This window comes from Vanessa tameamea, chromosome 29 (genome assembly GCF_037043105.1).
Source record: "Vanessa tameamea isolate UH-Manoa-2023 chromosome 29, ilVanTame1 primary haplotype, whole genome shotgun sequence".
NCBI lineage: Eukaryota > Metazoa > Arthropoda > Insecta > Lepidoptera > Nymphalidae > Vanessa > Vanessa tameamea.
In genome coordinates, this window is record NC_087337.1 from 5,344,270 (window position 1) to 5,358,678 (window position 14,409).

At 33.5% G+C, this 14,409-nt stretch overlaps 1 protein-coding gene across 1 annotated transcript in view; it reads right to left on the minus strand.

The window, feature by feature from the left end:
* LOC113402613 (uncharacterized) overlaps positions 1-14,409 on the minus strand; it is a 32,035-nt gene that overhangs the window by 16,419 nt on the left and 1,207 nt on the right. The window contains exon 2 of the mRNA XM_064219860.1: positions 8,348-8,427. Within this exon, the coding sequence (XP_064075930.1) occupies positions 8,348-8,412 (65 nt within the window). The 5' untranslated portion in view covers positions 8,413-8,427. The remainder of the gene's footprint in view (positions 1-8,347; positions 8,428-14,409) is intronic.

Genomic DNA, 14,409 nt, shown 5'->3' on the forward strand with positions numbered 1-14,409 from the left:
ATAAACCTTGAATAACTCTATTTAAAAAAAAAAACTATCAAAATCCGCTGTGTAATTTTAAAGATGTAAGCATACAGGGACAGACAGACAGAGATAAGCGACTTTGTTTCATACTATATAATGATTATGGAGACCCGTGCGAAGCCGGGACGGATAGCTAGTTATTAATTTATAGATATTTCAAATACTTCATTGTGTGCCTTATCGGTCAGAAGGCACAAAGTTCACGCCAGACTTATAACAATGACGACTATTGCGAAACGTTAGTGATGCGCTCTTGTGTCATCGGTTTTTGTTTTACGATGAAATTCCGTAACTGGGCTGTATAATACGATACTATTGTAACACCAAATCAAATGTATTTTATTTAAGTAAACATTACAATAAAGCAATTTTGAATTGTCAGTATTTAAAATCTACCACCGTTTTGGACAGCATCCTCCAGCGCAAGGAGACGGCAACAAACATGGTTGCTCTTATAAATAAACAGATTTACAATGATGTATTAGTTTATCTAAGAATTATTAACATTGCTAAGTTCGAAAAAAGTACTTCAAAATGTTGATCTTCCCAATAAAAAGCCACAAAAAATTATTTCGCTAAAATAAACACGTTTTCTTGCCATAAAATTAAATTAAATTTTAAAACTTTTTTATTTCCGCAAAAACGCTGTCAGTCATTTTAGTGACGTCATATTGATAAAAACAACAGTTCACGTTAACTGCTATAAATATTTTCTGTTTTTTGGGAAAATAATGAACTATAATCACTATCGTTGGAGTTTAATGGACAAATACTAGCATTAAAGCTCCAGAAAAGTTGTTTATCGAAGTGCCAGATGATATTGAAATGACAGTTTTCGCCTATCTGACGCCACACCATGGCGGCTCGTGTTTTAGGTCACGTTAGTCTATATATCAGACTAAAAATTACGACATTTAATCTTAATATAATAAATTGATAATGTGCTTTTATGGCTCAAAATCAAAATATTTAAGTATATTTCTACATATATATATGTATTTTAATTTTTATCAGATTTCATAATAATTTATTTTACACTACCAAAAGTACCCTTAATATTTTTTAATCAGTCCTGTTTTGGAACCCGAGCCTCAATCCAGACGTCTTCATCCAAAAACTATTATTTTATTGAATAATCAATATTTTGATTAATTATATGTTCATAAAATATTTAAATAAGTTTTAGTTTAATTACGGTTTTAAATAACAAATATCACACTAAATAAAAAGATACGCTAGAATCAAAGGCATTCGACTTAAAGAGGTATTTCAATTGATTGCTCTTGTAGGTTAGCGATCTGTGATTTTTTGCTAAATATGTACAAAACCATAACTTAAATATGAGCTTATATTGTTCATATTTTATATTTTGCTTTCAAACTTATTTTACATTCAAGTTTGTATTTTCTGAACGCTATCGAAGACATTGTTTTTTTTTTAATTTATTGTAAAGTGAAAATAATTTTAATCTCACTGATAAATATTTGTAGGAGTGTCAAATTAATCCTCCCAAATGATGTCAAACATAAAAGTCACAGATAAAAAAGGTGTGTGTATTTGTTTACGCGCGCGAAATGTTCTGACTCATGATTATGTGATTAGAAATTGTTAAGTGATTAGAAATTGTTGTAATTGTTTACATTAAAATAATGAAATAATAATTATTATTAATGTAATTTCTTCTTTATTCATCACTACGAGTAATATAACACTCCCTCAGAAATTTAAATACTCACAATTTAAATTTGTAATCAAATAAACATTTTAAAATAAGATGAGACGTGAAGTTGTCTATTTTGAGCGATTTGACACATGATTGTCAGTTTAGCGAGCAACTTCATCGTGTAGTTTTCACTGTGCGCGCGCATCATAAAAATTCACTCGCATATTTTTTTTCATAAGACGCCTAAAGAAATATAAAACGTCACAAACTTGTGATTTATTCAATGAACATATTATTAGGTACATTCTTTTTTTTAAAATAATTTTAGTATTTTTTTTAATCTACCAATGAAAAATTATTACCTCAATGAAAACTAGTGCACAACGTTACAGCAAAAGTTTTTAATTCGCACAAAAATCCGAATAATTTTAAATTTAGTAATTTACACAAAGTATAAATAGTTCTTACACAGTTTAAGTTATGCAAGTAGGTATATTAATTATTTAATAGTTTTTTACTATTAATAAACTGATGCTGACCTGAAGTCGACGCGATTTTCACCAAGCACATAAACATTGCTACTGTATAATAGAAATATTAACAATTCCTTATTACAGAATAAACATAAACAAACCTTCGATTTACGTTTTTCATGCGTTTTGCTAATAGCTTGTCTACATCGTGCTATTAACAGTACTTGACTAATATATCTTTACTTATAATACAATGCTATTTCACGAAACTAATTTTACTTCCAGAGTTCCGATAACAGCATCGACGTTCTAAACGTCACTTCGCGAATCCATAATTAAAATCACAGATATTATTCAATATTTCAACCAATGACGTCGCGTCGATTCGATGTCAAATGTCAAATGTGTGTCAATGTTTATTTTCCTCTTTTGGTTAGACTAAAATATATTTTTTTGTTTGTGGTTGAAAAAAAAAGCATTTTGTTAAAAAAAATCGTCATAAACGTTCTGGTGCTTACTGTATTTCTCGCGCACATAATTACAAAACTCTAAACATAATCTTGGTAATGTGAGCAAACCTTCCTCTCGTTTCCTTACATTTTACAATAATATTGGTATTAGCGAGCAACACTAGCCTCCAATACGGTGTTATGTCAGAGGATGACATAATCTATATCTATATAATTGGAGTGTCTGTTTGTAATATTAAAATACCCCATTTTTACTAAATGCATATGTATGTATACACGGTACATATACCAAAATAACATTTTTTACAATTTTTGTCTGTCTATCTGTTTGTTCCGACTAATCTCTGGAACGGCTGAACCGATTTCGACGGGACTCTCACTGGCAGATAGCGGATCTAATAAGGAGTAACTTAGGCTACTTTTATTTTAGAATTGTATATAGAATAAAAATAAAATCACGCTACAATATCCAAATAACTTAAATTCATACGCGCACGAAGTCGCGGGCACAGCTAGTAACTTATATGATTATTATTACATATAATTATTATAGCACGAAACTATTTGTTATCAAAACTAATATGCACTAATATTATAAACGCGAAAGTACCCCTGTCTATCTTTTATTGTCCTTTTAAAGCCAAACTACTATGTCAAATTTGATAATAATTTTTATGAAGCAAGCTTGAACTTCAATGAAGGACATAGGCTACTTTTTATACCTTACTGACAACCAAATAAAACACGAGCAAAGCCGTAGGCGACAGGTACTTATTTATTAATTTAATTTGTAAATCTCTAATCAATATTATTTTATGTGGCATAATATTTAAGATTGATAAGTTTTTTTTTCTTAATTGATACGTCACGAGAAATAATCTCATTATTCGAAGGATTGAAAAATGTATTTAATTTAAATTGTCACGATCTATCCGTTACTAGAAAAATGTAATAAGGTGCAAGTAATTCCAGCACGTAGTTCAAAAATACATACTTAGTTCAAAACAATCATTTTAATCTAATCTCATAATTATTTAATAAAAGTAAGGTTAGATTAGTGTTTACAAATTGTGTCACAAAGATAATACATTTTACAGATAATATAAAAAATAATAGAAAAATAAAATTAACAGAAAGTTTTAACGTTGTAATTAATAATTAATTTAAAATGAATTATTTAAATGTTTATTTTATTATATAACTTAATTACTGCATTTTTTTAATAAAAAAATGCCACAAGAATTTTAATAGGTACGTTCACAACATAGCCGTAACTTGTTTAAATTTTGCGAAAAAAAAAAACGTTAGAAAATTCAGCATAAATTATAGTCTATAAATAATTCCTAATACAAAAACAAAAAAAAAACTATTATAAGTTTATACAATACTGAACGAACTAGTACCCATGACAGTCAGATAGAATGACTTATATTTAAAATAGTCTATTCAATTACGAATGTCAACCATCTTGTGAGTTCATTGAACCCTTGACATTGAAATGGCAGCGCGCCAATTGTAAGTACAGTCAGGGTAAGAAAAGGTTCATCACCTTAAGATCTATTTTCGTGTGCTCAGTATGAGCGATAACCAGCTTTACCGATTGAGTATGACATATTGCGTCGTAATGTCATTATAAGTCGCATCTAGCAAAGAGTATAATAGCGGTTAAAAGCTATAATAATAACAAGAAGAAGCCGTCAATCGATATGATCATTAACAACTTTTCACGAAATCTCATAGTCCTTCGTGAATGCTCGTGTAACATCGGAGATTAGGACATTGTCTTGTCGCTTATAAAAGAGACTGCATAGCAGTAATCCTACTTCCTACTAATATTATAAACGCTAAATTTTGTGTGTATGGATCTGGCTGATTTCTCTGAGGTATGGATGGATGTTTGTTACTCTTTCACGTAAAATTTACTAAACGGATTTGGATAAAATTTTGCACACAGAATATGCCGGGAAAACATAAAATCTTCGGGAACGCGGGTGAAACCGGAGGACGGAAGTAGTAAATAAAATAGTAATTATGGTAAAAATTATTCATTTAAACAAATCATATTTATTTTATTAAAAAAGAGTATATCCGCCATTCGTATCAATCACAGCTTGTAGTCGCTGTCGCCTTGATCCAACAAGGCGAGAGCATATGTCGGTTCCTCTGAAGCTCTCCCAGACACTTCGGCAATGTTCTACGACAGCTGCTTTGGTTCTATCGTTATTATTTATCCACCACTGCACCATCAAACCCCATAGATTTTCGATCGGGTATATCCGCCGCTTTTGCAAGCCAAGGAAACACCACCACTTCCCGGTGTCAATGGAACCACTCATCACACGTCACGCCTTTACATTAAACGTCACTTAAAATAACGGCCGAATAATATTACAAGCGTTTTTATTCTAAGATATTGCAAGAAAATATATGACACTGACAGACTTTGACAATTCAGTAGAGGATATCATATCTAATTTAAATCTTGTAATGACTAATTAGGCCATAAAAAAGTTTTTATGTTGATATGACACAGACGTAGTCCAAAGATGTTACACTATTTTAAACCAAGTTATCATACTATGTGAGTTTAATTTTATATGCAGTTGTCTGTTGAGTGCTTTAGATTCAAAAGGTACTAAGAGTTTACGACTTGATAAAGGATTGAATTTGAAAACTGACGAAGGTTTTCTTACTCTGACTGTACAAACTATAATAGTAGGAAACACGTGATTTTGAAGATTCTTTTGTTTAAATTTAGAATAATGTGTTATTAGGAGTCAAGTTTTTTTTTATCAATCAAAATATTCTTTATTCAAAAAGGCTCATAAAAGTTTTAAATCGAACCGAGTCGAATCGAATTAACAAGAACCGCCAAAAAACTCAGTAGTTACTCTTTATCACAACGCCTGTTACTAAATACACGTTAATATTTATATTCCATGAAAATCGGCGAATAATAACCACACACTTTTTTATCAGCTCTTCGATACAGAGTTTTATCTATAAATTGAGTAATATTTATCAACGTAGATTTTTTTTTAACATGAGATTTAAACTTTTTAATAGACAAAGTTACAATAACAAAATAGATTTAAAAAAAAAATTAAATTGCATTCGACTAATTCCGAAAATCGTAACGGCCCTAAAGTTATAAAATCCTAGGCATTTCTGATAAAACACGACTTAGTTTTGACTTGTGAAGTTAAAACATCGTGAAGGAATCTTTTTGTGGCTAGATTACTTTTGATCAGCAGCTCAACGACTACATCGGCAGAGTGTAGAAATGCCTTTGCCTTATTTATTAATGGCCGTAAAATTATATTGGACTGACATAGTTAAAGCCGAGGCCCAGTTAATACAAAAATGAATCATAACCGAAGACTATGGATTAAAATCCGGACAAACCAATGATATATCATATAAGTTTGAGTTTAAAATTTATATCCTGCTCGCGGTGAAAGAAAACATCAAGAACTAACTGCGTTTGTGTAGGATGATATTATGCCACAATGTGTGTACACCCATTCGCATTTAAAGGTGGAATAACTTCAATCCTATCAATTATTTTCTTCCTGCTAAATAAGGAATTTATTTATTATCTTCCATAGACATTACAATTTATATTTTCGATGCAGCTTAATAATAAGTACAATTATGTGTGGGAGGCAGGAGCCCAAATAAGGTTGCCCTGTATTAAGAGTCTCCTGGCTCTAGGATAGGATTTTTTTTTTTTTTTTAATTTTACAGCAAATAGCAGAAAGGCTAAACTTATAAAGTAATTATAAATATATATCAATTAATACTTATTATACTAGTATTTAGTAAAATTAAAGCCCACTGCTGGGCTATAGCCATCTCAAGTGTAGTCTCAAACCTCCTGCTCCAAGAGGTTTGCACATATAGCGGAACTTCACATGCATGGAGTTGTTTGTCACGATGTTTTCCTTCATCACCGAACAAGAGATGAATTACAAACACTACCTGCTAAAATCGGTTAAAATTTAAAAGAACATTCTAAACACTGGGTCGTCTCAGCAATGAATAGAATTTATTAGAAAATAATATGTTAAAAGTGACATCACGTTTCCCGCTCGCGCGCTAAACGCGGCCACAGATTATGTAACGTATAAAGAATTACAATTTTTACGCAACGCAAGAATGTGTGTCGAAAACCGAATTTTAAATGTTTGTTTAGTATAGTATTTACGTTCTGTCACAAACATATTAAATAAATATTTTATTTATACTGTGTTATTGTGTATTTAGGCTGTGTTACACATGTGCCTCGGAATACACGTTTTTTATTTTTAAATATATTTAGGTGGCAAACTAGCAGAAGGCTCTCCTGATGGAAAGTGACTACCACGGCCCATGGACATATGAAACAGCGTGGGCTCGCAGGTGCGTTGCCGGCCTTTAAGGAACGAGTACGCTCTTTTCTGGAAGGTTCCCAAGTCGTATCGGTTCGGAAAAACCGCCGGCGAAAGCTGGTACCACAGAGTGTTTGTGCGTAAAGTTGTCGTGTCTGATGTGTCTGCGGTATGTATGTGTCGGATTTCGGTATTGTTCAACGGTAGAATATACATATATTGAGTGGGGGTCCCAGACGTGCTTGCAGTAAGACCTACCGTCAAGTTAAATACCAATTCAATCCTATATACAATCTACTAGTTGTCGCCCAGAGCTTTACTCGCGTTTTACAGTTTTTTTTTTTTTTTTACCGTTCAAAGTAATCAATATTATTGTGGTTAATATGCGATGATTCAACACCGAGTATTCCAACGACGTAAAAAACAATTTCAAAGATCTCTAGCTCTGAAATTGAATATAGCCCAAACAGCTCTTCATTGAATATAACTTTTACGTAATTTTGTATAGTTATATGTGTGCGGACGGGCTTATGAACCAACTGATAGTAAGTGATCAAAACCGCCCATTGACATTGACGCTGTAAATAATATTAAACATTCTTTATATAGTCATTGCGCCATCAACCTTGGAAACTACGGTATTATATTACTCTGTGGCTCTAGTTGCACTCTCACCCTTCAAACCGGAACACAAAAAGTAGTACTGCTGTTTGGCGGAAGAATATCTGATGTATGGGTGGTACCTACCCAAAACCTGCACAAAGCCTTATCACCAAGCAAATGTTTAAGCGTCATCTTTAAATAGTATTGATATCATAACTAGTTGCTGCAAGGTTTTTTAAACGTATTGCTGACCCCGTGGGCTATAAACCTTTATCAGTTATTAGGCTATCTAACACAAAAGTATGTTTTCAAATAACACTAATAAAACAAAGTATATTTCTTATATTATTGTTGCAAATCTTATTCAAAATCTTTTTCGATATACTTGCTCATTGATTGTCAAATTTCTATGTAAAGAACCAGCGAAAGAAACTCAGCGGATTTTTTTCTATGTCATATTGTATAATTATAGTTTTCATTTAATAATAGCCCGGCGGTGATCATCTCATTCTCAATGTGTGCTATTAAGTAAAAAGTCATTAGTTTTGTAATATCCTTTAGCACAGAAACGCTCTTTGATTCTTTTAAATTTGACTATGGAATATTTTTGATCGTTTTCTTCCAGGGGTTAACGCCTGAAGGTATTCTCTTTCAACCTTTAGGCTAATCAGAAATATATGAAGACTATAACACATCTATTAAAATAATAAGCTTATTTCTATCATACAGTGAATGATTACTCACACCAATGCAAGTAAATATGGATGTTTAAAGTTGCCATCTTGGAACGTAATGTCGGACGTCGCCATTTTGAAATCAGTAAGCTGAAACGAAAAAGATTAATGTTAAGATATTAGATATTTTAAACTTAATAATAATTAAATATAATATCACTATTTAGTATCTGCCCGTATATTTGTATTTTTTTAAATTGAAACTTCTTTAAGCGCAAAGAGAATAATTATTTCGAGATCGAATTAAAAATAAATTTAACCAGTGGCGTAGCTAGTTGGGCCCCTGCATTGGAAAATAATCGGGCCCTCACCCTAACTTTCCGCCTCCTCTTTAAGTTATATTGCCCTTCAAAATTATTAATAGGAAAAAAAAATCTTGTGAGGTGGGTCCAGGTTATCTAGGTTGAGGAGATGGCGAGTTGGCTGACCCGCTCTTTTCAAAGCTTAGGTTAGAGGGCCCCCTGAGCTTCGGGGCCCTGGCACACTGCACCACCTGGCCCGTATCACCGTATCGTAGCTATCGTATAGCAACGCCACTGAATTTAACCTTTCACTGAACTCTTTTTACGCAAATTTGTTGCCGTTGTTACGTTTCACAGGCGGTTTATTTTACCTTATGTTTAATTAAAACCAATCTAATTATTGGTACCTTAGTATTTCATCTATTAAAACATAATTAGAGTAATTCGAAGTGAGACGGGAAAGATCATTTTTTTTTCAAAATAACTATAAGTTGTCATCACTACAAAGTATAAAACAAAGTCACTTCCCGCCATCTGTCCCAATGTATGCTTAGATCTTTAAAACTACGCAAATCGATTTTAAACGGTTTTTTAATAGACAGAGTGACTCAAGAGATAGTTTTAAATGTATATAGTAGAGAAACACATTTTTTTTTGCTTACATTGCAAACGCTACCTTAATCCTACGAGATATATCAAAATGATGTACTACAGTATTGTACACCTTAAAAGGGTCTACAAAAAAGTCTTCGATGGTATATGTCTATCTCTTAGGGATAACCCACAATAACCATTTTTTATCCTTTACTTTTACAATTACAGATTCGGTCTGTATTGTCTAATGACAAAAAAACTGTGAACTTTGTATGTAAAGACATTTTGTAGTGTCTTTAGTACAGCACCCGTGCGAAGCCGAGGCGGATCGCTAGTAATTTACTAAACTAGACAATTTTGATTGAGCAGTTTGTTGGGGATTTATTCAACTGCAGTACGAAGTTTAAGGTAGATAGGTAATTAAAATATTTTTAGATTATATCTCACCCGATATAGGGTGAACCCTTGTATAGAAAATATCAAGAACACTTACAAACACTACTCCGATCGAAGGAGTAAAGTTAAACAAAACTTAGATTTATATGACCATGGCTTTTGCCAATAGGACAGATATGTTAAGCACTACAAACAGTTCAAGTTTTTTTTTTCTACTACCCTTGGAGTAGAACCAAGAGCTTCATTAAAAGTATAACACCTCGCTTTATGACCTCCACTGGTGATAGGAGCTGGTTCGTTGTTTTTTTTTTTTTGTCCATAGTATCGGAATTGCGACTCAAAGGGGAAATGATGCTAGCATTCTATTTTTAATTAATTATTGTATACATTTAAGGAATTAATGTTAATAATTATTTTGTTAACAGTTCTTGATTAATATATCTTTATTTATAATAGACAACTCTTACTTTAATTAATTGTGGTTTTTTTAGGAGTACTTCCAAAGTTACGTAGCATTGCCGCCATTAAAAGCGCCATTTTTCACGAATTCGATCTAGAACAATTGTTGATACATATAAATTTAATTGTACTTCATTGATATAATCTGTTATTAAAATGGCGGAAAATAATTTCTTGCTGGTTCTTCTCGGTGGAATATACTTTCCGAACCGGTGGTTGAATTACATTTAATTCAAATCAGTAACATGACGATTCAAAAGTGCTTTTATGAGGCTACTTGAATTACTAGTACCGTGTACTAACGCTGTATCTTATTGTTTAAATACCGGCATCATAAGTGTCACCAATATTTTGGCTTCAGTGTGAAAGCGGTTTAAAATTCAGGACCAAGACTCGACACATACTGACAGGTAAATTTAACTCGAATAAGGTAAATAAATAAAAAACCACATAATAAAATTTGCAAAACCATCTAGAAAGGCTTATTAATATCTTAAATTTGTAAAAAGTTTCACAATATCAAAATAAAAACTATTTCGTGACAATTTTCATACAGATTAAAACTATTTAAAAAATGTATCTGTATTTCTTTTCTTTTTTTATTTTATCAAATATAATTCGAATGAATGAATTACACTATACAGCCACGATCGCGTCATCGAATTCTACATGAGCACAACATTCTTCTTCATTATGAACTCGCTTATCAAAGCCTTATATGGGCATACATTTAAACCGCATAAATGTATGTTAGATTGAATTCTAAATCGAATTTAAGCTCGATGTGGCAAATACATATGTTAATTTAATTATTACTGGTTTAAAACCATAGATACCAAGTATAATTTTTCCTAGTAAAATTTTGTATGAAATAACAAATTTCTGAATCGCGCTTACGTTTGGTTCACTGTGATATATAAGGTCTCGACGTACACTTCTGGACGTAGGCCTGTTTTCCATGCTAGTGGAAGAATTGGTGCTTATTGCTTATTCCACCATGCTGTTAAGCGATTTGATAAATCTAGCTAATTTTAAGGTAATTTCGGTCATCTTTGTCGACTTTGAACCCACAAACTTTACTAAAGGTTAATGGCCACTGGAACACCATACCTTGGATGATATTTCTGTATGTAATGGAAAATTTCAACGTAATTTTCATCTTCAAGACGTCTGATGAATTCAGTGGTAGAGTTTTATGCAAGCCCGTTTACGTAGGAACCACACACTCATCAGATATTCTACCGCCAAAGAGCAATACTCAGTATTGTTGTGGTCCTGTTTGAAAGGTGAGGACGTAACTACAGGCACAAGGGACATAACATCTTAGCTCCCAAGGTTGGTGGTGCATTGGTATAATGTACGGAATAGTTATTATTTCTTACAGCGCCAATGTCTATGGGCGGTGTTGAACCATCGGGTTGCCGATTTTCCCGCCCCCCTACTTACTAAAGACCGGTGTCAATTTAATTTTGTCCTAATATCCTGGCCGGGTCGTCAGGATAACAAAAAAACTGATATTATAGATTGCCTACGTCACGTCTTCCTAGTGTCCATCAAGTTACTCCTTCGCGTGTTTTTCTGAACTATTAAAAATAGAAAAATATAAAAAATAGAGCCTGTAAATATTTCACTGATGAGATAAGGCCTCCCCCTTTTGAGGAGGATGTTAACTAATTCCATCACACTGCTCCAATCAGGGCAAGTTAGTGGAGGGCAACCGGGGCAACTGCCCTGGGGCTTCCACGTGAGAAGGGCCCCCACAACAGAAATTCCGACGCGTTAACAAATATTACTAATAACTGTTTTAAAAGTTACCGACACAAGTAAATAAGTTATAGGTTACTGGTTGAAATTATTTCATAATATAGTTATTAGGGTCTCCACGCCTCTGTTGCTATAGAGCCTCGCCTCCTTTGTGGCCGAGGGTCTCCAGAACCTCCTTTAAATCCGTCTCTGGCTCCAATCGTGGATACACATTGGGCAGAATTTAATTGAAATAAGACACATACAGGTTACCTCACATTGTGATTTACAAATATAAATTGACTGGTGATTTTCTGAGTTTGATGACGTCAGACAGAGAAGTATGGAAGAAGAAGACGTCCTGCGCCGTACCCCAAATAAAATTGGGATAAGGGCAGGAGGATGATGATGATTTTCTAAGTTTGAACCCGCGTTTATTTTTAACATTTAACATAAATTTATTAACATAAGAATGAATAACATTAAGTGCTTAAATATATACAAATATGACTTAAAAATAGTTACTGTGCAAAATATGACCGCGTGGAATGGCGGCAAGAATGCTAGCAGCACTTCCCCGTCGAATCGCAATTCCGATCCTCTGGGCTAAAAACGACCCAGCCTTCCTGTCACCAGTGAAGGCGAGGTGTTATGTTGTTTTGTATTTTTAACCAATAAACTAATATAACATAATTATTTCCCCATAACAAATGAAGGCTTGAAATCTATCATCATTACATCGGTCGAGTGGACTACAATTTAACGCGCCTGCAGAAAGATATAACCAAAAAAAAATCGATTAATAGTAATTGTGAAACAGTACCTACAGGACAAATACATAACGCCTGAAAATACTCATATAAGTTATTAATAAGAAAATCATGACCGCGTCATATTGTGACCAAAACACTACCGGTATTTTCCTGATGCAAATTATTTGTACAATAAAGTTATTTCTTCATTGGAGGTAGGGCCGGATCTACCTAATGGCTTTTTGGGCTTCAGCCCAGGGTTCCCGTGTATTCAAGGGGGCCCCAGATAAGTCAAGTCAAAGTCAAAAATAGATGATAATGCGAAAGAATCCATAACTTTATTAAACTAAACAGATCGTATGGTTTGCAGCGCTGCGGGTCCTTCAATTAATCAAACCCATTCAATTAATTTAATTCAAGTCTACGTTCAGTTATGTCTTAGATGGGCCCCTAAGTTGTGTTAGCCCAGGGCACTTACGGTCCGGCCCTGATTGGACGTATGGTAGTCAACCCTAAACCTAAGCAAGTTTCAGACGCTTAATTCCCCAAGTAAGCACCTGAAACTTGCTTTAATTTGCTTTTGACAATATTGGAATGTTTTTAAAGGATATTCACGTCGAAATATGACCGACATATCGTTTCATTGTACGTATTTATCGCCAAGCGATGTCGCCAACAGGATTTGTGTCGTTACGTCTTTGTGTTTCTTGATTGATTTCTTCATTCTTAAATTATTCTTGTATTGTAGTATATAGGTCAAATGTCAAAGATCAAACGAGTCAATACAATTGCTTACAATATATCCATTATTTAATATTATTTAAATATAAAAATCGTTCGTAAGAAAATACTTCGTATTTTTAGTCGTTGAATTAGAATTTTTTTTTATGCTTGTATCTTTAAGGACGATTACAGCATTAGGTAAACGTGCCTCACTGAACTTAACTTACTGGTAGGGCTTTGGGTACTGTAACTTATTAATTCTGTAAAGCTGTTGTGATATCAAGTCGTTGGTGGGAAGCACCCGACGTGACGGAGTGGTGGCATGCGCGAGGGTTGTAGGCTGGACAGTATTTGGACATTGCAGCGTGACAAATACGTAATTCTAAAATAAAAGTAGCCTAAGTTACTCCTTATTACAATCAGCTATCTGAAGTAATTTTTGTTCGTGTGTTTTCTTGGAAAAATCTTGAAGAAACACGTGTGGTCGTGGCGCTAAGTACCGCAAGAGAAGACGAAGTGGGTACCTCTGCCTTTTTAGTGGGTGCGCAATACACCACCCTCCGAATACGTTGTAATGCCTTTATCCAGCGGGAAAGATTACTTATATATGTAAGCGTGTCATCTTCGAAATGAGTGTTACGTGACTGTGGTATTCGTAATTACATACATTACAATACAAATTGATGGCACACTTACCGAAATAAAGTTAATATATGTCTAGGCAAATGTAGTATTCTACAATAATATATTCAGTACTTTGATCACTAGTAAGTTTCATTTGGTCACTATAAATTAAGGACAATATGACACCCCCATATAATACTTTCCTTTATTTAGTGGTTATTTCCTTTACTTAGACCTTTTTATACCTAACAACTAACCCCTCAAACGCGGACTTCAACGCTAATATTCAATAACAAAAATGGCTACTCAAAGATAATTATAATAATTGAATTGAAAGTTCCTTACAACAATTTAACTCTCAAGGTCAAGTTTAACTTATAATGGTTTAGAACGCTCGTGACGCAGTTAAACGTGTAGGTACATTGATTCCCTCATTCATCAAACCGGAACACAACAATACTATTACTGTTTGACGGTAGGTATACGATGAATGGTGACCCATGGCTTGGACGAAGCCCTACCGCCATGTAAAGTGTTCG